The sequence below is a fragment of the Dermacentor variabilis genome, chromosome 4 (assembly GCF_050947875.1).
Source record: "Dermacentor variabilis isolate Ectoservices chromosome 4, ASM5094787v1, whole genome shotgun sequence".
NCBI lineage: Eukaryota > Metazoa > Arthropoda > Arachnida > Ixodida > Ixodidae > Dermacentor > Dermacentor variabilis.
In genome coordinates this window covers 41847416-41872693 of record NC_134571.1, presented here as the reverse complement: position 1 = coordinate 41872693, position 25278 = coordinate 41847416, and the positions used below count along the sequence as shown (strand labels likewise).

General features: G+C 41.8%; 1 protein-coding gene across 1 annotated transcript; it reads left to right on the top strand.

The window, feature by feature from the left end:
- The first annotated feature begins 99 nt into the window (after positions 1-99).
- On the top strand, positions 100-20811 carry AsnRS-m (asparagine--tRNA ligase, mitochondrial). The gene is made up of 12 exons (XM_075688769.1): positions 100-327; positions 408-514; positions 1214-1337; positions 3593-3733; positions 4289-4369; positions 5196-5311; positions 6919-7051; positions 8488-8624; positions 10915-10987; positions 17050-17187; positions 18782-18906; positions 20625-20811. The coding sequence occupies exons 1-12, from the start codon at positions 190-192 to the stop codon at positions 20767-20769; spliced, it is 1458 nt and encodes a 485-aa protein (XP_075544884.1). The 5' UTR covers positions 100-189; the 3' UTR covers positions 20770-20811.
- Positions 20812-25278: the final 4467 nt, after the last annotated feature.

Here is a 25278-nt window from a genome sequence, read left to right as displayed (position 1 = left end):
TAAGCTATTGTATATATTTATATTTTTGTTTCTAGCTTTAATAGTTTGCTGCGAACCTTGCAACACTCAATTATCCTCTCTCTCTCTTTTTCTCCTTCTCCATGTCCTTCTCCATGTGGTAGACCTCCCCACCTCCCTATCTACCTTCGTTACATGTCGCATGGTGCGCTTTGTGGGTGCAGCTAGATCATGCGGTTTGCAGCCTGTCGACCCGTTGCTTCTCTAAGATTATTCCAGAGAGCATTGAGCACGTCAAGCTTGCGTTGTTGTCAATCGGTAAAACAGATATTAGCCTTTAAAGAGGTTAACAAAGCAGTTGAAATTAAGGTACGTTGTGATTCGGTTGGTGATATGACAATCGGGTGGCGAGGCAACTTGTTACAATTAACGCTTCACTGTTCATGCAGGGATGGGTCAGAGCATTACGCAAACACAAGGACGTGGTGTTCGTGGACCTTTCAGATGGGTCAGCCGCATCTAAAGTTCAGGTCGTCATTCCTGCAAACTGCATGAGGTGCGCCGTTTCTCATAATGCTCAATTTTTCGTGCTTTTAAATATATTTTCTTACATTTGAAAGCCAGACATTCCTGTTGTAATCACATTTGCTAGGCGCTACACTGATTAAATGTGTACACAAACACGAGTGCAAGCGGCAACTTTCACGAAAGTTGCGTCTTGTCTTCCGCATAACGTGAACCTTCCTGGCATTGCAAACTCGTGTTCAAAGTTATAAAAACTGGGTTTCTCAAAATGCCGACACATGTAGTACTTGTAAGCATCTGAAGAAAGATAAAGAATATGAAGCGAAAGAAAAATTGCGTCCCTTTAGGTTTTTACTTTAACTCACTATCGTAATGCGTCTTTGACCTGCCTTTCTGGAGTGCGTAGATTAAATAAACACAGTTGATTGTATATCTTCTTGGCAGGTGTGCTTTCCCTTTTGTAGTCCCTTGTACGCAATCGTCCACTGTTCAAAAGTAAATACTGTATTGTTAGTTTTAAACTAAACGTCTCGTAAATGCAGTAAAATATTTCCTGTAGTTGCATTGGGAAATCACTAATACATTTATGCGTTACATGCAGGAACCTTTTTTATGCGCCTAATATTGTCTCCCGTTTGTTCCGAGGACCCAGAAAGTCTGTGGCATTTGGCACTGTGGTTACTTTTCATACACGCCCTTTGATTTGCCTTTGTTTTTGTATCAATTTTAGGCCGGGCCTTTCATATGGGGCAGCTGTCCAGGTTCTTGGAAGACTGGTAGCCAGCTCACACAAGGGGCAGGACTTTGAAGTGCACGCTGAAGACATCACGGTGTTGGGACCTTGTGACGTGGAGGCAAGGGCTGCAGACAGTTTGTAACCTAGATGTGGTGATGTGTGGCGTGTTTCAATTGTGTGTCTAGATCTAGTGGAGAATGAAAGTTTTGTTTCTGGCTGCGTTCGAGTAAGGGTCGGATGACAATATATTTGATTGATTGATTGATTGATTGATTGATTGATTGATTGATTGATTGATTGATTGATTGATTGATTGATTGACACATGGAGTTTGTTCCGAAGCGGCACTGGGGCTACTAGAGGCATGTTAGCGGATGGCTCTGGACTAAGTTTTGACCGCTGGGGTTCTTACACGAACCTACACTACAGCCACTGTACCAACACTATGGCATGACTTATATCTCACATGAAAGTTATGGGTTGTAAAAGTCGATCACTTGCTAGTATGTTGGAAAGAAAAGGTTGTAGGGCATGCCTTTATTTTATGCTAGAATATGTGATGGCCCAACTGCTGACTTGCAGAGCAGAATAGTCAAGTTGCATGGTGAACAAGAAATTCAGAAGCAAAAGTCTACATTGACGCCAAGGTTGGTGGTCAAAGTGGATGCATCAAGATTGGTAATGAGCAGTAGCCCGCAAGAGCCAAGCAAATGTGGAAGCAGAAACTAAAAGTCAGAGATGTGCACCATGGCAAAAAGACTGCAGCGAAAAACCTGATGCAAGATTGTTTGTAGTTCAGTGGCTGGCACATTTAAGTACACTACTGATTCTTCTACGAGATCCTGGTTCAGATTAAACTGTTTCCATACATCATTTCCTTTCATTACTTCTTCAAAACTTACAGCATTGTCAAATAATGGTCACTTAAAATGCAGATAGCTGATGGAAAGAAAGCTGCCACTGCATTTTCAGTTGCTGCTGAATGTACACAGTACCCTCAGCACACTGTGCTGTAAGCATGAGTTATATTCATTGCACCCTGCCTGTGCCTGCATCTTGGGTACAACTTTTGAAGCAGCAGGTTACTTAGAAATGTGAATAACATACCAGACCGAGGCCGCTTGAGTACTGTGCACTCTTTCTTTTTTTGTATTATTTTTTACTGCTAGTGCAGGTTGTGCAAATAGTTGAAGTGAAAGTGCACTAGTATCAAGTAAATATAGTTATTTGTCCTTGTTACTTTTGCTGCTAAAAGTCTGCTGGAACGAATTACTTTATTTATTTATTTGAAATGCTGCCACTTTCAGTTGAGAGCACAGCAGGCGGGCATTACAAAGAGATAATTATGCTTTAAAGAAAAAAGAAAATAGTTTGAAAACATGGGCACGGTACACACGCGCAAGAAAAACGAAGCACATACAGTGAGGTAATCACTGAGGTGAGGTGAGCAACAACAATAAGGTAATCAAGAAAATCAACACCATAAATAAAGTTTTAACACTGTACAATCATTCACGTGATACACACACCAGAAAACAACACAAGAAAAAGAAGCAATTAGTCGAGGAAAAAGAAGGAAAGGAAACTTCTAGACAGAGCATTTGAAGCAGAGATCACAAAAAATAAATTAAAATTTCGAAAACATGCGCTCTGTGCACACGAAATAAAGCGCATCCACCAAGGAAGGATTATAACCAGTTTGCCGAGCAAAGAGAATCAACACCATATTGTGTGCAATGTGCAAACACCAGAAAATAATACTGAAAGAAAAAGCAAAGTATAACCATGCACAATATTGCAATAAGTTGCAAATATTGGAATGGAACAAGGAAACTAACAAGTGATTATACAAGAACAAAGCGATGTGCATAAGCAATCTCTTTCACCAAGAAAACTGGTGCACATTGAACGTTCACTACCAACAAGCATTAGGATAAGGAAATACATCTGTACTATAAATGCAAGAATTTAAGAAAACAAAACTAGCATTCAAATGAGGTAGAGTGTGTGGCAATGACAATGGTACTACAGGTTAGGTGTAATTTCTAACTTTTCGGTGAAAGCAGACAATGTTTTGGTGGCCATGACAACTGGATTTAACCTATTCCATTAGCATACCTTAAGTGAAAAAAATGATTGCCCAAACAAGTAGTTGTTGAAAGAATATTCTTTTAGTGCGTATTTATGCTAATATATATATACATAACGTAGACATATATGTATATAAATATGTGTCACACAAGAACAAGCGTAAATATAAAACATTTATTGCAGTGCATTTGTTGGATGACAGGCCTTGAAGTTTAACTGACATGTCACTTGCAAATCTAAAGATGGTGGATGAGTGAATCTAATAGTGATCTCACTGTGCAGGTGTATCCATTTCAACCACGGAAGACTTATGCTCCAGAGTACACACGGAACTTCCTTCATGTTCGACCACGGCAGGCTAAAGAAGCTGCCATGCTGCGGCTTCGTAGTGCTGCTTTAATGGCAGTGCATGCTGCATTCCAGGCATGTGGAAGCTCCATTATTTGCTGCCAGCATTCTTCACGTGACTGTTTTTTCAGCACACAGCTTGCCTTTGCCACACAGTGATGATTCTGTCGCATTTCCTCTCTGTGCCTCAAAGCCCATTTCATTGCAAGTTACTGTGCTCGTCTTTCTTGTTGAAAGTAAAACACAGAAGCCGAATTCACAAAGCTTTTCGTTAGTAAGTGTTCTTCACCATTTGCTGGCTGCCTTCGCCAATAGTATGTCCAGCATCAGGATTGGCTGAATTTTGCTCTAGCGAACAATTGTAATGCGAGAGCTTTTGTGAAGACAGCCCCAGGTGTGGTACAGCCCTTGTCATGCTGTGCCACAATGCACGAGGCAGTTGTAAGTCACCAGTGTGGTGATAGAATTTAAGTAATACTCACAGTTGTTTGCTTTATTTAATGTGTAGCTGTAGAACATTTTTGATCAAGTGTTTACGTGTAGCTTTTGAAAGTTGTTAATTCTAGAGGTTTAATTCTTGGCAACACCATTGTAATGGTTATGATGCATTTTGTCCTGTTTTGCTTACAGTCTGAGGGTTTCTTTCATGTTCACACACCCATCCTGACGTCCAATGACTGCGAGGGTGGTGGCAATGTTTTCACTGTCAAGGTACCCCTCTCCTCATCTATTGTTCAAGCATGCAGCATACAGTTATAATGAAACACTGTAACATTTTAAAGTTTGACTTGTGCTTGTATCAAATGTTATCCTTTACTATGTACACTTTCAGTATAAGGAATCTGCTGTGTTGAGCATTAAAATCAGTACATACCTTTTCTCGTAAATGTTGTAAATGTTTGTTGTGCGCAGGCAAATATATAGACGTTACGCTTTCAGGTAGGTTCTGGCTATCATAAATTGGTGGCTTGAAGACTGGTAAAGAAATGGCATGTAACTTCTGTGTGCGGTGGCAGCGTGACAGTCTGAGCAATTTTAACGTGCTACAAATGGTAAAGTTAATAGGTGGAGATGCATATTCGGTAAGAAAGCTATGGTTAAATATTAAACTGTGGTTGTAGTGACCACTCTATTACCAACATACACCAATTTCACAATGTAAGAAGCAGGGCGCAGTGGTTTTTCTCTCAGGAGATGCAGTTAGTGAAAGTAGAATAGATAAGTACTGCTGAGAGTGTTTAATAACTTCATGTGTATCGTGAGCACGTAGTCATATGTGGCCATTTGTTTAGTAACAGTTTCGCATGTAATTGACGACGCTACACTCACATCCCATTCAGTACATATGTTACACATTACGCATTTCCGCTTTTTACCATAAGAACGACAGTAACAGTAACATTTAGGGTGAATTGCCAAGCTTGAGATAGAAAATTGCCTCATGTTCTTCATGATACATGTCAAAATAAGCGTAATGTCTTGCACTTGTCTTCACACATGCATTAAAAACATTCTACATGTTCTTCTTTAAGCACAGCCCATGAAGCAACAAGCAGCAGAGAAAGAATCTGGTAAAGGCTCCAAGGAGCTCTTTTTTGGCAAGCCTGTCTTCCTGACCGTATCAGCCCAGCTTCACTTGGAGGCTATTGCCATGTGAGTATCGCTGTGAGAAAACCTTGCAAGACAAAGGGGTCACAGGTAGAGGGAGACCTTAATTGATCATTAATGGGTGAATAAGGGAAGCCTCATCCCAAAGAGAATGTTTCGGCAAGGGGCTTGTCTTTGTTGACAAGTTGCAGGTGGCCACAGCAGCCGCATTTCATTGGGGGCGAAATGCAAAAAAGCTCATGCACTTAGATTTATGTCCACATTAAAGAATCCCATGTGGCCAGTATCTACCACTACAGCGAGCCTCATAAGAACATCATGATTTTGGAATGTTTAGTTTAATGGACTTAAAATTATTTAAAATGAATAAAAAAGAATTAAATAAAAAATTATGAATTTTTTCCGTTGACAAGTTTTAATGTCCCTTAGGACTGAGGCTTTCCTAATCACCCGTTCCTGATGGATGCAACCTTATGGCTTGTACATATCCAGTCGACTTCTGTTAATTCAACCCTGACATGACCAACAAAATAGATTGAATTATCCGGTGGGTCAAATTGCCCAAGTCACGGAACGCCATTTGGCAGTATTTTCCCACGTCTAGAGCACCCACTTTATGTGTGTCCAAAGTAGAAAACTATGCTGAAATGACATTAAAGCTCATTAATAAAGTAGCAATTTAATGTGCATCTGATCTTCTAGTGAGAAAAATGGACAAGAGTCAAATATGTCTTGCTCAGTGGCTGCAAAATAATGAAGTGCACATTTGCTTTAATCTGTAGCATACAATATTAAATTCAGATAGGTGAAACTACTTGCGAGTTCATGTCTTTTCTGCTCTCCACACGTGCAAGTAGTGGAGAACATGTTCCTGCTTCAGTGACGAGAAGGTACTTCACAACCTGTGCTAAATCCAGTGGTTTTGAATTGTTATAGCTAGGTGTATGTATATATTTTTTTATCGTTCTAGAAGTATTCTGTCCTGAGAACTGATGGAATTATCAACTGGGAATTACTGCCACTGGAGCGAAACTGCTGCGCCATTTTGGCCTCTGTGCACCATTCCCGCACGATCTTGCTCTACAGCGTGTGAACTGCATCATAAGTGATCAATTACTCTATGATGTTCAATTATCAAAATATGGAAGCAAATAAGAATGACAGAACTGTTCTTTCACTTCAGTTCTATTTCATTCTCATGAACTGTTTATGCAAGTGGCTGATTTTGCAATAATGGCAGCGCAGAAACTTGTCGGTTGGTGGGATGCTTCAATACCAATACGTTTGACATTCGAAAACCAGAACATGATTATGAGGCAGGCTGCAGCTGGGGATATTGGATTAATTTTGACCAACTGGGGTTCTTTAATGTGCACTTAAATCTGAGTATAAGAGCGTTGTTGCATTTTGCCCTTGTTGAAGTGTGGCCGCCGTGGTTGGGATTGAACCCTTGACTTCAAGCTCAGCAGAGCAACGCCATAGTCACTAAGCTACCACGGTGGGTCATGCAATAAAAATACATGGACAAATGCAAGCCCTGTTGTTATGTTGCCCTCCAAAGCTCATAGGTTTGCACTTCTTGGCATTGTTCAGGATGAACTTGAAACACTCAAAAAAGCATTCAAAAAAGTAAGCACTGGTTTCCTCTGCAGGTCTCTGTCCAGGGTTTACACGGTGGGTCCCACGTTTCGTGCTGAAAACTGCAACACACGGCGACATGTCTGTGAATTCTGCATGGTGGAGGCTGAGGAGGCCTTTGTCACATCTTTGGATACCTTGCTGCAGGTGAGCTTTTTTTAATGTGCTAGCATTAGGAGTGTAAAAATGGAAAAAAGTGTACATTAAGTGTGGGAAACTGGTGGTCTGCTTCAGACCGTCAGTTGCACTTCATTCCTCATATAGGTGGTACATTCGATCTCCTGAACAAAACACTTTGCAATGTGGTGAATGAGGTTTAAATCATAAATCTGGGACCTCAAGGAAGTGAAATGTCATGCTAAGGGATTTCTCTTGCATTAACCTCTAGAGCAACATTTTTTTTTCTTTTTTTTCCTTTTTTGCAGAACTTGACGCTTTTTCATAACAAAACTGACATTTGGGCGAGTTGATGTAGCTTCATCTTAAATCTTTGTTTACGAGTCTCGCCTACAGGCAACATAGCAGAAAAATTTTTTTTCTTGCCGAGTCTCAGTATTGAGTACAAAGTTTCTGGCTAAATGCCTTCGGCCAATGCTGGATGACTGGCAGCAAGCATCATTTGTTGGTTTAGAGCAGTAATACTGGACAAGGAAGAAGTTTGGCATGCAACTCACTGTCTCTTGAAAGCAGGATCGGAGGAGACAGGCCCATGCCAGATGTCCAGCAGCAGTCGTGTCACACATGTGATGTAAAGCAAATGAAATGTGCACTTATGGTTCACACATGATGAGAGCTGTCTATACAAATTGGAAGCGAAACCTTAGGTGGCTTGGAGTGAAGCCCACTTTCAGTTTCCTGTCTGGGGATTTCCCCCCAATTGCTGAATAAGTTTCCACTAAGTATTCTTTCTTTTTATTGATTATGCTTATTCCTGATGTGCGTTGCACATTTAGATATAAAATAAACATTTTTTCTTCTGGGTATTTATATGTCTGGTCCATAGAGGATTAAGCAACACATTGCAATAAGAGACACTGACTAGAATGAAAAAAGCAATGAGACAGGCACTGGTGTTCCATTGCTTGTCCAGCACCGGTCCCATTGCACCTTTCATTCTAGTCTGTCTCTCTTGTTTGCACTATGTTACTTAAGGGGAAGTACTTTTAAAAATATTTTTGTACTTCCTCTATTTTCTTGCCTGTGCTTTTCTCATTCTCTCTCATTTCAGCTGAGTGGGTATTGTGGCTCTACTGGAGGCACTAGCCACCGTGTCTCTGAATCTCTTGTCTGTACCTCTCATTTTTGGTACTACTATTACTAATCACCATAATATAATCTTCTGTCTGTACCAGAAGCTGCTGTGAAGCTACTGGCACCTGGATTCTTTGAGTTATCCCTGTAACAATAGCTAGTTATAGTGATGAATTCTGATCAGTGCATTCCATATCACAGATGTATGAAATTAGTCTGTGTACAGCGATGTATGGCTGTAGGTAGCAAAGTTTCTGGCTTGTCGAAAATAGTCACAACTGAGTTGTACAGTGTGATGTGTTCAAGCAAGTGCCTTCTGTTGAACCACACAGAGGACCGAAGATGTTGTGAAGAATGTGTTCACTAGTCTGGTCAGTTCATCTAATCAAGACGTAGCTGTGCTTATGAGAGATGCCCCTTCTGGTCACCTTGAGATGGTGAAAGCCGCACTGGACAAACCTTTTGTCAGGTGGGTCTGAAGACATTGTGCCACAATCTTTGTCTCGTGAACCACTGCAGAGACAAATTAGTGCTACTGCTGATAGTATCTGGAAGGTATAAAATGTACACTGTGTTTCATATATTGGAGGTGTATAAAATCAGTCTGCGGTGAACTACCTGTGGCTGTGTGACTATCTGATGGACTTGTTTAGCATGGTTTAAGATGCCAAACTAGACTATCAGATTCAATGGTGCTAATCATTACGGTTTATTACTTCAGTTCTTACAAAAGTTGTTGTAGCAGTGTGCACTTTTTTTCTCTTTTATTTACGTCTCAAATTTCATATATTTGTGCTAATTTATTGGGGGCAGTAGCGGGGTATCAGGATGTTAAGTATGTTTATTTGTAGAAAAATTTGGCAACACTACTGAATAATCATCTGATACGTCAAACATTCATGTTATTTAGCCATGAGAAATGTGGAGTGTTCTTTCTTTTTAAAAGGAGTTAGTCACTTAGCATGCCAGACATTACATTATACAGCAAAACCTCATTAATATACAGCCGCTTAATAAGTAATTATGATTTAAATACAGTCAGAATGAATCCCTTGCCCTGTCGCCATTGAACCTCATGTATTGGCCGATCGCTTATACCATAATCGCTTAATGCGCGCCAAATGGTTAGTGCATAGTATTTATTTCATTTCTTGGTGCATACAAGCTGGGCATCGGCGAAATGTTGTGCGCGCAGACCATATATACTGAAATTTCAGCGCGGGGACCTTTCCCGGACTGCAGTTACCATCAATAGTGACATCAAAGCATGTTAGCCATGACATGTTTCCTGCTCATATAGCTTCTAGCATGTCCACATCATTGTCATGGATGATGATGTGGATGATGGCCCTTCCGTATCCGATGCAGCTAGTGTGTTGACCGTCATTAGGGCATTCACAGAGAAGTGGACCCTGATGGAGAAACTGGCTCGCGGCTTTTCTGATGCTCTTATGAGTTTCAGGATGCTGTCATTGCTGCAAGGCCGCCATGGCGGCAAGTGAATGTAGAGTTTGCTGCCTGCTCACAAATAAAATGTGTGTCTGTGTGTGTTTGAGTGAGAATTAACACATATTTCATTAGCTGGTAAGTCTAGCCACTCATCTGCCAATGTTGGTTAATTAGTATATTGTTAGTGTGTACCTGACCCACATTCCCTGCCAACTAAGTATTAACAAGGTTTTACTGAATACAAAAAAAAAAAAGAACGGACGCTGGCAGTTTTCATTGAAGCATAAACAAGGTAGAAATTCAGGAAGTGAAACTTTTCCGTGCTTATTTCATACGAAGTGACAAAATAAATTTTGCTGGTCCGCATGCACTGAAAGTTCATAGTGAAGCTCTCATTTTGTGTCATTTTTTTATGGCTGTACTTTCATTTCATTCTGCTGTTTTGAAACACTATCTCTGAATGAAACAAAATATCTCCAAACTAAGCTATGTATGTACAATGACCAGCGGTTGAAATGCGATACTCTCTGTGCATGGCTGTCGGCACTTTCTTGCGCCACCAGTGAACGTTGAGAACACTGCACTGTATTGTAGTATACAATGAAAATGAGAGCCTTTGTGGTGTATTCCGACTGCGTCTGGCCCGCCACAGTGCTGGAGCACAATGAAGGAGTAGGAAGTGCGGACAACCAAGTGGTCTGCTTATCATGTTTGAATTGCTGAGCACTACATGCCAGTACATTCCTAATTTGTTAGTTTGGCTATAATCTTTGTACTTTTGTGCCATGATTTTTAATTTGGAAGTTGTCGAAATTCAAATGTTGTCATCGAAATTCTTATGCCATAAATCTGAATAAAGCAGTCACAACAGAGCCTAAGAGCCACTGTTTGACGTTTCATTTGCTGAAAGACTCATATGCATGAAGGGCTGATTTATTGTTGCTGGGACAACACTAGAAAAATATGAAAAAAAGACATGAATATTCGTCCTCCATAGTTGCTCAACCTGTTTTAAAGACCAGAAACTGATAAATCTGCTCTGGCTAGTCCACATATAGCCTGCAAGTCTGAAGTGAATACTGAGAAACCAGCTGTGTTAAAAACATTTGTTGACTGAGAATAATTTATCCTGAAGCTACGAGCATTCTTCTGTTCTGAAGCTATGTAGCAGTTATGTTTCAATAAAACAAAGTCCTTACTGGCAAAGTTCAGGCTGTTAAAATTAGTATTGGTGTGGCACCTGCATGTTGCCCGTTGCCCTGAAACTCTGCACCATTCTGAAAATATTTGTCCACCTAAATCTTTTGCAGGATGACATACAGCGAGTGCATCAGTGTTCTTCAGTCTGCCAGAGATGGAAAACTTTTTCTACAGAACATTGAGGTACATTGTTGCTTAGTTACCATACATACTTGAGCAGGGGCTGCACTCGTGTAAGAGCTGTATGCTCAGCAACTGTATCCACAGGTGTGCTGCCTATTCACGACTCCCAACTAAATGCTCACCCCCTATTGGCCGCGCCGAGAACCAGCTGATCTAGGTTCAGCCTTAGGCCCTCACATTATGGCATGTGCTGCAGCGCTGCCTCGTAGTTCTCAAATCATTGTCATGCCGCAGCGCATAAGCCCAAAAAAGAAAAAAAATGGATGTTGAAAGAGTTTTGCTGTGTACCATTATGTGTGTCATTGTGGTGGAAAGAAAGTAGTGTATGATTCCATCGTTTCCTTAAAGAAGCAGACGACATGCATTGGCAACCGGCATGGATAAGAATCTTACGCATTGAGAAAAGGTCATGGATACCATGCTGGTTTGTTTGCAACACTTCACTCAGGATTAATTTTTTATTCTTGGCGAGTAGACCATTGCTTTCTTTTTCATCATCATTATCATCATCAACCTATTTTATGTCCACTGCAGGACGAAGGCCTCTCCCAGCAATCTCCAATTATCCCTGTCCAGTGCCAACCTTTATTTTATATATTTTAAATATGTTGCTGGCCTTTCAAGTCGCAGAATGTACTTTGTTTGGGAAGGTGAATTAATAAACTGGTGATGTATGCTTAAGCTTAATTTGGTTTTGTTAGTATAATTTTCTGCACCTGCATTTGTTACTAATGCCTTAAGTGGCTGGGATATTCTTGCTAATGTACTTTTGTCCGCAGGCGCCGAAAGCAGGAACAATAACTAGCTCGGAAGGTGTGAAGTTGATCATGACATGTTATGGCGTGAAGCGACATATTGTTTTCATAGCATGCTTTAGTTTAGCAGTGTAAGCAAAAGATGCTGTTTTCTCATTCAGCACTGTGAATTGTCAGTCTGTTTGCTCACAAGAAATTTAGAAGCGGCTGCAAACAGCACTTGCCTCAGATTTGGAGCATTTGATCTGTGCACACAGCTCAGTTCGATTCGTTTCCAAATCATGCATTTAGGATAATACTAGTGACATTTCTCGACAGAAAACCCTGGCTAAATTTCGGAAACCTGTTGGAAAAAATGCAGCTTGGTCCGATTGGTTGTTATTCTCATGTTTTACCGGGGTTTAAGGATTCCTACGGGTGCTGGGTGTCTGCTGTGTTCCCAAGCCTGGGCCCTACCTTGAACACTGTGCTCTGCGAGCATCAGACGCAGACTACCTTATCACATGGATCAAAAAGAGAAAGGTGAACCCAGTCTCACAAACTGAACTCTCGCTTATTTTTATCCCAATACTAACTGACGAGATAACCACAGTTTTTAGCCTCGTTTCGTCAGTGCACAATATCCATATTTGGCTTCTGAAGGCACCACAGACGTTACTGCCTACAAGTTGTGGGATCCATGTGATATACTGCAACACGAGTCGCAGTGCGAAGTTAGTTATATGAAGGTTGAAGGACAGTCAAGTCTGTAGCAGTGCAGAAGTGCCATGAACAAAGGCTTGCACCTTTCGGAGGCCTGCTACGCATAAACACTTCCTTTTTTACAGTGAAGCTGTATATGCCTAGGCGAAACACTTGTGGTTCGATCGCAGAAACCCTACTGCGGGGGTATGAGCCATTGCATTCGTCTTGCATGGTGGACGGACAAATTTCTCATTGAGTAGGCATAGAAATGCGTATGCATTTAAAACATATACATTTATCTACATATCATTGCAGGGAAGGGACACAGAGGGGAATGGGGTTAAGACAACTATTATTGTGACATAATTATCTCGCAGCAAAGGTGTGGCACGCCATTGGCTACGCCAATAGTGACGTCGTTTCTCTCTCGTAGCAAAGCGCACATGCAGCAGTCTCTCACCAACTTGCAATAGGTTCAAAAATGTGTCCCTTTATTTAATTAAATGAAATGTGCAGCCCTGGTGTGTCACTTGTTAAGTGCAGTTCATAACCGAGTCATAAACTCTATGATTAATGCATTAGAAAACACAAATGTGTAACATAATTCAGAAAGACTGATGAACCCACTGGATTAATGCAATGAACCGTTCTTTGCACCTTTCCATGATGGTGGTTATGCAAAGCACAATGTGTGGCATTTCAAATGAGCAATGTGATAAACTCAAGCCAAATGTGTGCGTAACCTCGTTAAGAAACACAAAGACGTAACCAATTATTTAGAAAGATTTTAATAAACAATTGGAATTAACCAAGCAATAAACACCAGGATCACACATTTAACCTTTGCTGGCTTGCCATCTGTACATGGTGCATGGACAGTAATTTTTTAAGCTCCGGCTCACTCGAAAGGCCCTTTGTTTTTAAAAAAGACTGATGGGGCTCACTAGGCAGGCCGGACGTTTGCAAGCACAGGAGAACTATTTCCGCAGTTTCGTTACTGAAATCCTTGAGACCAATCAGAATAAGGTAATTGGCAGCAAGGACCCTTTTGGCATCGACGAAACACCTCGATTCTAGCCACAAACGAGAAACTTGAGCACAGCACCCAATGAAAGAGCCTCTGTAAACCTGGATGTTGTAGCCACCTTTGCTTATTTGAACAGTGTTGCTAGCACAAGTAATGGATTCTGGAGTTGTCAGTAACCGAGACTTAGTGGCGGTGACAGCCGACAGTGTTCAGTACTAAACGCATCACATGCGTAAACAAATAGGTGCATTATGTAAACAAATACCATTGTTCTTTTGGTACAAAAGGATCTTGGGAATTATGCATGGCCAAAAAAAATTGAACAGAAATGGCATGCCCCCGTTGAAGCGCCACACCTCTCATGAAGATAATGAAAAAAAAAAAAGAAAATTGCAGTCCTTGCATGACTGTATATGGCCACTCTATGTAACATGTGAACCGTGAGTGTTGCAGTGATTAGACTTCTTTAAAGTCAAGTGTATCGTTTATAAATGAGATATGCAGAATAGACATGAGTGTGCCAACTGTTAGAATAAACCTGTCTAAAGCATATAAACTCTAGTGTTGACCACGACAGATAGTATATAGTCAAACCTACTTATAACAATAATCAAGTGCCAAGGAAAACAAATACCATTGCTATAACCGATAATTGTTATAACCAGGTTGCACAAAAAAAGCAGAGGGGACAAACATTCAAACAATTTAATTAGGCTGAAAGATCTACAGTTGAACCCACTTATAGCATTACTGGTTTTGACAATACTTGCATGTAGCAATGAGCAGCTACTACACTGAGAACTTTTGTGTGTTTTAAGTAGGGGTATGTGAATATCAAAATTTTCGAAGACGAATACTTAGCATTGAACATCGAATCGAATTATGATGTGCACATGCATTTATTAGAAAGTTGATTTACTTTAACATATTGGAACATTGCAATTAGACTGTTATTGGTAAAAATAAAATTAAGCTAGTAAGACGTTATGCTAAAGGATTGTGTATTTGGCCCATGTTAGCTTTAGAAAATTGAATAATTTCTGCTAGTTGTTTGTTCTCGCCATCCTGTGCCTTAATATACCGCATCAATTTCCTATAAATTCAGTGGCATTTGACTCAGTACCAGTCATTACTCATTGCATTTACTGTGAAGCAATAAGCTCAGGATTTGGTGGTGAAACCTGCAAGAAAGTGCCCCTTGCTTTTCTGTACAGCTAAGACGTCCAGTGGGTAAGAGTGTTTTACATGCGCAATTTCGCCAGCGTCACGAATTTATTGCAAAATTCGGCACCAAATCAGACATGCTTTCTAGGGCCGAGCACTCCTCAAACGCCTTGGCTATACCGAACAAATTAAGAGAATGGAAATAACAGCTAACACACCAGATGAAACCCGCAGGCAGCTCAGAGTGAACTCGATACCGAAGAACATGGACTCGAACTTGCACAAAGGCAGGCAGGCAGCATGTGCAGATAACATCCAACACACGTACTCCACCAAAAACGACATTGTGTACGTAGACGCAGCCACCCAAGATCCTAAATGAGGACACAGAGCAGCCACAGTCATCAACACAAACCATCGCGATACAACAAGCGGCTCAGTAAGCCAAAGCACCGTGACTGAAGCTGAGGAGCTAGCCGTCGCTTTAGAAGTGGCGGAGGGCTTCAGAACCGGCAAATCTCTAATTCTAACTGATTCTCAAGACACCTGCTGGAATTTCCTGAATGGCAGAATAAGCCACTGCGCACTCCGTGTACTCCTTGAGACTACAGGCGGCATCTCACACAACCACAGCCGATCCAACACAGGCTACTGTGGGTGCCGGGAACGGCACCCACAGTAGCCACAGCACCCACAGCAGGAAGGCATAGCGGGGAACGAAGAGGCGGACAGAGTAGCTCGAGGGTTTACAATCCGAGCACCCAAAATATCCACACTCGGAAGTCTACCATCTGTTCCAAATGAATATTCGGCTTTATTGGCACACTACAGGGAAACCAGGATACAATATCCTCCCCCACATAAATCACTCCCGAGGGCAGAGGCCACTGATTAAAAACAGCTCCAGACAGGAACTTTCCCCAACTTAAACCTACTGAGTAATATGTACCCCACCAGATACGCAGCTAAATTCCCGAGGTGCAGTCAAAAGCCCACCTTGTACCACACCACATGGGAACGCCAACTTATAACAGCAGTTCCCAAAATCATAAATCCAAGTGCAAAGCAATGGGAGGCACTGCTGGCCAGCGACCACTGCGAGGATCAAATTGGTCTTGCGCAGCGAGCACGCAGGGCCACTGAGGTCATTGGAGCTCTGGGCAAAGGCCCCCACCCATGCTAAATCCAATCAAGAGCGTCCAAGAAGACCTTGACGGGCTACAACAAAAGATCTTGCAGAGACCAATAAATGTTTTTGAGGAGGATGATGATAATTTGGTTATACAGAAGTAAATGCTAAGAACCATGTTTTCTCCCGCACAGCCAGCAACTATATATTTGATTTATTTACAGTATTCGTGTCCAATTGAATATCCAAAAATTTTGAATACCTAGTTTTCGAGTCGAATATTAATATTAAAAATATAACATACGATAGTATTGAAATTTTCAAATATGTGCACAACCCTAGTTTTAAGGTAAAATAACTCACTTATTACAATGTTCTCCCCCCCCCATGCCGCAATATTGGCTATAAATAATTAACTCTGCCTGCTGGGTGTCTGCGGTGAAAAGAACAGGAACGTGAATTTCCAGAAAAGAAGAAGAAAAAAAATGGAACCACTTCACTATGCCCACCTTTATGCCATGCACTCTGCAGGGCACATGCGTTGTCGCCCACCTTTCCACCCCTGCAACGCTGGTGAGAGGGTTGAAGGCAGATGGGTGAGGGGCATGTGAGGCCAGTGATGCAATGCGATGAAGGTGTGCCGTGTGGGGTGCCCAGCACAAAGGCAAAGCCAGTGTGGCAAAGCAATGGTCCTTTTTTTTTAAGGCAATGGGATGAAGGCAGGCGTTGGGTGCGCGACTCCAAGGCGGGGAGGTATGGCAAAGTGGTTCGCATTTATTTTTTGTTGAGGATTTTGCTTTCTTCTTTTGGTGCGCACACCCAGTAGTGAGATTTAATTGTTATAACTGATAATGCAGCATGAGAGCATTGTAGTAAGTGGCTTATCTTACCAAGAACACATACAAAATTCAACTGCATTGGCTGCTCATTGTTATATCCGATATATTGTTAAAACTAGTCTCGTAAGTGGGTTCTATTGTATGAATAAAATCATTTCGTTTTATCAAGTGCTACCGATACATTAAAATTAAAACTGTTCATTCTTACGTGTTCTCTCTTGAGAGATTCCCGGTCATGTCACTTTTATATTGGCTTTGTGGTCGCTGAACTTTTCTGTGTGAGGTTAATACTGCAAAGAGCCTGTTGATCCGAAACCTTTCGTGACGATGAAACTCTTTGTCTTCTCCAAGTGCATCAGCAAAGTAAAACATGCCCTCAAGGGAAATGTCTTGTTGTGCTGGCGTGCCATCACTACGACCATCGCTACCAGTTCCATTCATAGTAGTGATGGTCGTTCTTGCAGTGGGGCCAGGACTTGAAAGCAGACCACGAGGAATATTTGGTAAAGCACTGTGGCAATGGCGGACCGCTGTTTGTGACGCACTTCCCATCAGCACTTAAGCCTTTCTACATGAAGCGCTCTACTCTTCAGCCTAGCACAGTGAGTGGTTTTGTATATGTGGATTGCAAGTTGATCACTCCTTGCAAGGCACTTCTCACAAGGGAACATTCTCGGACCTGTTTTATTTCTTTTATATGTAAATGACTTGGCAAGTGCAATTCCAAATGGTATGACAATAAAATTGTTCGTGGATGATTGCATGGCTTATAAGCAAATTTCGTCACTCGAGGGTCAAAAAGATATACAGAACACAATTTCAGCTATTTTTGCTTGCTTGATGTGACCTATGGCGCATGAAATGAAATGCAGAAAAAAAATAAAGCTTTACTTATGCATGTAACAAAAAAACAAAAGGAAAGAGAGAAAAGATAACTTGCAGCATTTTCTCCTATTGACTTGGCAGCACTACAGTTATGGAGGTGGAAAAGTACAAGTATCTTGGCTTTGCTTTCACCAGTAAACTTAATTGGTCACTTTACACCTCTAAAATCAGTGCATCGGCTTTACCGAAACTGATTTCTTAACAGAAAACTTAGACAGGTGCTGCTGTATGCTAAATTGATAGCTTACACTGCCTGTGTAAGATGTCAGCAGGAATATGTTGCAGTTGTCTGGCAACCCCTTCCTGTCAAAAAGGGCTTTATGCAACTAGAGCTTGTTACCCAAAACACAGTGAAATTTGTATTCGGCAATTATAAAAAGGAAGATTCGCCATCCATTCTGATGAAAGCAAATGTTATACAAAAATTAGAAACATGAAGGAAAATTTGTTGGCTGTTGTTTTTAACTTCTTGTCAGGAAATATTTTAACTTAACCTGCCTAGTTGTGTCCACCTTTACATGACTCAAAGGACACATCACAGCCATGAACACTCACTCCACTCCTATATTTGCAATGACAAACAAACTTAAATTTGGTTTCTTTCCAGGTACCATTAAAGAGTGGAACTCACTTCCTGCCACCATTGTCGCGTTCAGTGATTTTGCTTCCGAAATCGAACAGTACTCGCCTTGATTTTATAATGTTTGCCGCTTGAATTCTTTTAATAGAATATTGTACATATTTTGTTTGTGAGTGATTGCATGTCTTATAAGCAATCATATACAAATAATTATATATATATTGTTCTTCTCTCATTTGCTTTATTATTTGCTATTGTAGCCCCACCTGCTTCGGCCAAATCATTGACTCGCAATACTTTGAAATAAAATAAAAGGCAGTAATTATATCAGCTGATTCTTGCACAAGACAGTGAAATTCATGGGGTAAAATGTACTAGTGGTGTGACTAAAGTACAGGATGCTGCACAGAATTCTTACTTGATTGTGTGTCTTATGTGATACATAATTCACAGATTTCTCTGTGACGGGTTACGAAGGGTGCATTAGCAAGGATAAGCACTAGTTTAAGTCTTATTTGGCCATTTTGAATTTAACTAAACTATCTTTCATGAGACATTTGTGGTATGTTCTTTTAGATTGGCCATGTGTGCCTTTGGGAGCATATACAATAACTCTGTGGTAATTGGTTTCAGTGTCTTTGCACATGAGCAGAAACAAGGACAACTGAGAGTACCGAATGCAAATCAGGTGTTCCCTTTCATACTGGTTCCCACTGCACCTGTTCCTGCAGGTGGAAGGCTTCGACCTGCTGGCACCCTTTGGAGGCGAGCTCTGTGGCGGGAGTCTCAGGGAGGACAACCTCACAGTGCTCGAAGAACATCTGCATAATCTGGGAATCGCCGAGGCTTTCCCCTGGTAGGCCAGAGCACGCATATTACACAACAAGACATGGACAAGAGTGCTGGCTCAAGCATATGGCAATGCATTTGCTTTTGTGCCTAGACGTCCCACAGAAGTCTCACACATAGATGCTGCCTTACATCATCCCCCTGCTTTGCATCTTTGCATGTTTGTAGTGTTACAGTCACTTTTCTGTCGTCTTCCTACTTACATTTGGCTAGCGTGCAACCGATGTTAAAGGGCCCCAAACCACTCTGAGCTTGTAGGCGAGCAAGTGGCCTCTCTTGCCTTTACTACCCTCCCCCACAAGCATTCTCTCCTCCTCGGCGTGAATTTCTCTAGAAGATGCATGCACACTAGGTCAGTACGGAACAGCACGTTGAGGCTTTTCGTCTTGTATGAAAACACCGCCAACTCCCACTTATCAGCACTCTGTGCTTTCTGGCTACCCGCTGTTCCAGGCGCACGCACAGTACAAAACACACTGCAACAAATGAAATAATTTGAATGCACACGACAGGCAAGTGAGATGAGGAACAGCTGTTGTGTGACCGCATGGTAAAGGCATGCTAATAATAGATATATTGAAAATGATGTCTGTAGCACATAAATCAATCGACGGATTTTACCATGATGATGTCACGTGCATGATCCCGCTGCCAGCACGACGGGTGAAGAAGGGACTGGGAACACCTGGAAAGGAGCACACAATTGTTTTTTTGTGTCATCAGAGGTGGTTCAGAAGCCCTTTAATGCTATGGTGCTTTAATGCTGACTCAACGTGCATTTATGTGTGTTCCTGCTGTAGTAAAAGAAACCAGCACTACGCATGCACAAGACTCCTCATACGTAAGAGCATTTCTTCTTTGGCCAGTGTTTGTGCTTCTATTGCTTATGGTAGCGATCAGCTCAATAACTAAGTGGTCACCACAGGGATCGCCAATTGCAGATGGAACTTATTTAAGGGAAGCTTTGTGAATGCAGGCTCAGAATCTCGTGGTACGCCATTATCGTCATCAAAGAAATGATACCTGATACTGCATCTTGTTGCTCTTTTCTTCCATTATTTCGCTTTGGTTTGATTGAATTGATTTGATCAAATCATTTGATTTTTTTATTCTTTGAATAATCTTTGATTAAATGACAGGGGCTGAGGGGCAGTCAAAAAGAAAAAAAATTGGCAGCCGAAAGGTTAGGTAACTGCAACTTCCCTTTATCACACACTGGTTTCCTCCTCTCTCTGCCTATAGGTCCATCGTCACTTTAGCTTGAGAATAGTGCTATGTGAACTTATATACATGTAATATTGTCCATTTTCATAATTGATTCTTATTCTACAGCTAGCAGCAAATGCAAGCAGAGCAGGAAAATTCAATTTGGAACAGAAAAAGATTGCAAAATTTTGCTCAGCATAATGTATGCCAACCTGTGCCAAGGAAAACTGATGTTCTTACTTTGCACCTATGAATAAAACCTTTTTCTTATGTTGTAGTTATAATTCTTATTTGAATTTCCGTTGTTACTGACTGTTACAGTAATGGACAACAATGTGGTTTCTCATCGCAAAGAAATTTGTCTTTTGAAAAAATAAATAAGGGGTGGGGGCATCAGTAAGGTTACACTTCAGATTTTTCGCTTCCTTTTGATAGCTTTCAATGTCTGCAGGGGATAGGCTTTGTGGGTGCTTGCCATTTGTACAATGCTTATACCAAGCTGTTTTCCTCTTTCATCAGGTACTTGGACCTTCGAAAGTATGGATCTGCACCCCATGGAGGGTTTGGGCTGGGCTTTGACCGAATGCTACAGTATTTTTTCGCTGTCAAAAATATTAGAGATGTGGTAACCTTCCCAAGATGGTCAAACCACTGTTCTATGTAGGCAGTGCGAGCACTGCATCGTTAAATAAACATTTTTTTCAGAGATTCTTCTTATTTTATATGAATCTATAACTTTGCCTGTTTTCGCTTTATTTCAGACTTTCATACTGTTCTGTGGAGCACTGATTGATGCCTGGTTGCATTTGGTTGTTAGAAAGAAACCACCTACCAACATCAGTATGTGGCCAAAGATTACATGGCCTTAATTTTATTGGAAAAATTCATCATTTTCATGGACTGTTTGAGAAACCTGCCAAGTCTCTGTTTTTTGTTTAACGCTCTGCAGGATTAAGAATAAGCATATTTCTTGTTTACTACTAAGTACCGTGTTAGCCAAATCTGTGTAAAATTCCCCGCAATATTGCCACTGCACCTACAAACCTGGCACCCGAGTGCATTTACGTACTATTTTATAAAACATAAGACACAGGTATAAGCGATAAGGCAGACATGGCATGATTTAGAATTTGATCTTACTCTACTCTAAGGTGAACGTGTGCGCCTCATTGAGTTAGCAAAAGTGTTGTACCTCGGGTAAATTACCACAGCTTACCAAATATAAATACTCACCTTTTCTTTTCATGCTGATCATCTTACTGCTAGGAACATACAGTACTCCTATGTAGAAACTAATAAATGAACAAACCTCAAAGCTATGCTGAATGTGGCAAGCAATAGCATCAGCTCAGTAAATTTCTGCTTGTGCTAAAGGGACCCCAAAACACCTTTTCTTAAGGTGTTAACCTGTTTCTTAAGGTGTTAACCTAAGCAACATGCTGGAATGAATACAATGCCTTTCAGGAAATATGTCCCAGAAGAAAGTAAAAATTAATAATAATCTGCTGTTTTATGTGTCAGAACCACAATCCGATTATGAGGCACACTGAAGTAGGGAACTTCGGGTTGATTTTGATCACGCAGGGTTATTTAACGTGCACCTAAATCTATGTACATTGGCATTCTTGCATTTCGCCCTTATTGAAATGCAGCTGCCACAGCTGTGATCGAACTCACGACCTCGAGCTCGGCAGCACTATGCCATAGCCTCTAAGGTACTATGGCAGGTGGAAGAAATTTCTGAAGAGGGCCTGATATGAATGACTGTGTAAAGAATGAAATGTTTACCTTCTCCATTCCCCTTCAACTCCAGTTTCTCTCAGCTGGGGTGGTGCCGATAGGAATGCCCTGCCCATCGTCCCTTTCTTTCTGTGGTGCAGTAATGGTAACCTTTTGAAGTTGGTGACTGACAAAGGGGAAATGAAATTTCACTTAGGCTAAATTGGTTATAAATGAGTAGTGCACACTGCTGAAGCAATCTGGGCAAAAGCTGCAGGGCTGGTAATTGTCAAATTTTGTTATTAGCAGCCTCTGAATGGGTAGTGGCACGATATTTTTGACTATTCATTTCTTGTATTAAATGAAAGTCCTATACCTTTAAACCCTAGAAAAAATAGTAATAAGCCTCGGAATTCCGTTAATAATTTAATAGATTTTCTACAGCCATTTTCAGTTTCATTTCCAGGAGGATACTGCGTCGTGATGTCATGACCTAGTATGTGGCAGCAGGACATTGCGACATTTTCACACTCGCTCGGTCATCCGCTATTCTGCTGCATCAGCCCTCGCAACGAGTAGTAGCACTTAGGTGACCAAGTGTGCCGAAGTGAGTGTAAAGGTATCGCAATGGCCTGCTCCCACGTGACCACATACCGTGTCATGTTGTCATGTTATCGCAACACAGTACCCTTCTGAGAAATGAAACCGAAACTGGCTGTAGAAAAGCTGTTATATTAAATTATTTACAGTGCTGTGAGGCTTGTCATTATTGTTTCTAGGATTTAGAACTCTAGGACTTTAATCTCATGTCAGTAACCATGTAAATAATTCCTAAGCAGACGAAACATGCACCTGGTTGCTTAGCAGATATGACAGCCCTCCCAGCATATCACCTCCAAGATTCTTCATTGTGCCGCGGGTGTTGCTTGCTCTGAAAGGTCACGTCAGAGGTCATGCACTGTGTCATGTGTCACTTCCAGCAAGTGGCGATGGCAGCACTTTTTTTAAGTTTCAGTATAAAAAGTGTCTACCCTTGCAAGACTTTCCAGATACATCTACTCCTACTTAAAACGTAAAATATTCCACAGAGGCTGCTCCATATTTGCACTATCTGAAACTAGGCTTTCTACGCGGTTCAAAGATTTATAGCAGTTCGCTTTCAACAACTGATACTATTTCTCAATTGACTTATGTTTCTGGATGGATGTGTATGCGAGCCTTTGCACACCAGCACATCAGTTGACATTGCGCGCAAGGCTGAAAAAAAACGGGGGGCCTCAAAAGCCACTGGAGAGAGAGCAAGCAATGCATTATGCAAGATTATTGATCCCCTACTGCATGCAGTGGGATATTATTTGACTTGCACATTCACGTCAAAATTGGTGACAGATTAGGAATGTTTTCTTATGTTCAAAAAGTTTTGCAGTACCTCTTTAACAAACTGCTTGGCAGTCACTTGCTCACGCCATCACTTGATAGCGAATACAGACTTTCTGTTGCTATTCAATCTATTGCTATGTTTACATTAATGCCTGTTTCCAATGCCATAGTTTAGATTACAGTAGATTTTGACATGATGCCAGTTCCTATGAGGAATATGGGAAATGTGTTTGGCAGCAGAGGCATAACTTATGTTTGCTCACTGTGGTTCAAAATATAGGTTTCATATCCCCAGTTTTCGCCAAAAGCTTATCTATCACTCCTGCTGAAGAGAAAAGCAAAATAAATTTGCCTCAAATTTGTCTGATCTGGGCTTCAAACCGCTCCCTGCTGGTGTGTTCTCGTGCACACTGATCCATTATACAAATAGTGATGGCTACGCTTTGTAGGAGCCAAGAAAAACGTATGTTTTGAAAAACGTATGTACTAGTTGTGGAGGTCGCACAACCAAGTTGGTCGCAAATGGTTGAAAAGCAGCCATTCTGGGTTGCTTGACGCTGAATTTTATAGCTCTGTCGTCAAGCTGCTAAACCAATCAGCAGTGCAAGGAGGAGTAGGACATCAAATACGTCGAGGGTTGTTCGATATGACGATGCGAGCAGATGACGCTCGCATCGCATAGCAAACTTGATGCAGCCAGCCAACAGTATGACTATTTCGCAATGAAAATCCACCAACAAAAGTGAAGTGGCCCAAAAGTATCAGCAGCAGAGTGGTGGCAACTTTCTTGGGAAAAAGCGACCATGTCATGAATCTTCTTATTGAGAGATAAAACTTTATTGTGTCCTTGATGGGGTCCAGGGGTGGCGGGGATTGGGAGACTAACCCCCGGCCCCCTCCCTTCCTCAGACGGCGGCCAGTCCTTGCTTTCTGGCGGCATCTATGGCCATCCGGATGGCCCAGAGCTGCTCTTCTGGGTCCAAGCTGAGCAGCAAAGTCTCCCACTGCTCGGCCGTAGTTATGATGCGTGTAGTGTTAGTGCGGTGGGTGTTGGTGGTTGAGGCTTTGTGGCACTGCCAAATAATGTGATCCAGGTCAGCGTGGCCGTTGCACGCTTTTCAGAGTGGGGAGTACGCATCGAGGTAAATGCGGTTGTATAGCATGGGGTTTGGAAAAGTTCGCATCTGTAGTAGTCGCGAATTCGTAGATTGAGATTTGTTCAGTGTTTTGTGTGCTGGGGGGTAGCGTAACTGCTTTCTGTGGTAGTGGAAGAGGATTTCTCTAAACGTGGCCGGGATGCAGAACAGAGGGCTAGTCAGGATTGGAAGACACAGGAGAAGGATGATGGTTGCGTGAGCTCGGGCAGTGTGCGTGAGCTCGGGCAGCATTGTGGGTGGCTTCGTTTCCAGCCAGACCAGAGTGACCAGGGGCCCAGATGATTTGGACGCGGCGTTGACGTGAGGAAGGAGTGCCGGAGAGTATCCTCTGCACTTGGGGCACTATCAGTCCTCTTTTTTAGTTGCAAATGGTCATTTTTTAGTCGCTGACAACGCAGTGTGCATTGGTAGAGGCGTAGGCCAAAGCGATGGCCGTTTCTTTGCCTTCTTCGGGTTGAATAGTGATTATTGACGAGGTCACAGCAAGGCGGTACTGCGAGCCCGTGACTAGTATGACTGCCATGGCGTTCTGGTTGAGGTATTCTGCTGTGTTCATGTAGGCTACGTCAGTGGCTTGGTCGTAGCGCTTTTGTAGTCATTTAGCTCTGTCTGCACGTTGCTCCTGATTGTGTTCTGGGTGCGTATTGCGAGGTATGGGCGGGATAACTAGCTGAGCACGAATGTTCGGAGGGACGGGTACTTTTGGTCGAAATTGGGTGGTGCAGGTTATGCCTAGGATGCCTAGAATGTGCCTGCCCATTGTGAAATTGGCAAGTCGTTCGTATTGGCTAAAATGCTGAGCTTCAATAAGCTCGTCTCTGGTGTTGTGAATGCCAAGGGCATCCAGTTTCTTGTTAGAGGTGGACTTGGGACGATGTAGGGCTTGTTTATAGGCCCTCTTGATCATGGTATTGAGT

Coding starts and splice junctions, on each gene's coding strand:
- AsnRS-m (XM_075688769.1), top strand. CDS start 190: ATGCGGTTTGCAGCCTGTCGACCCGTTGCTTCTCTAAGATTATTCCAG. Junction 328..407: donor ACAAAGCAGTTGAAATTAAG/GTACGTTGTGAT, acceptor CTGTTCATGCAG/GGATGGGTCAGAGCATTACG. Junction 18,907..20,624: donor ATCGCCGAGGCTTTCCCCTG/GTAGGCCAGAGC, acceptor CTCTTTCATCAG/GTACTTGGACCTTCGAAAGT.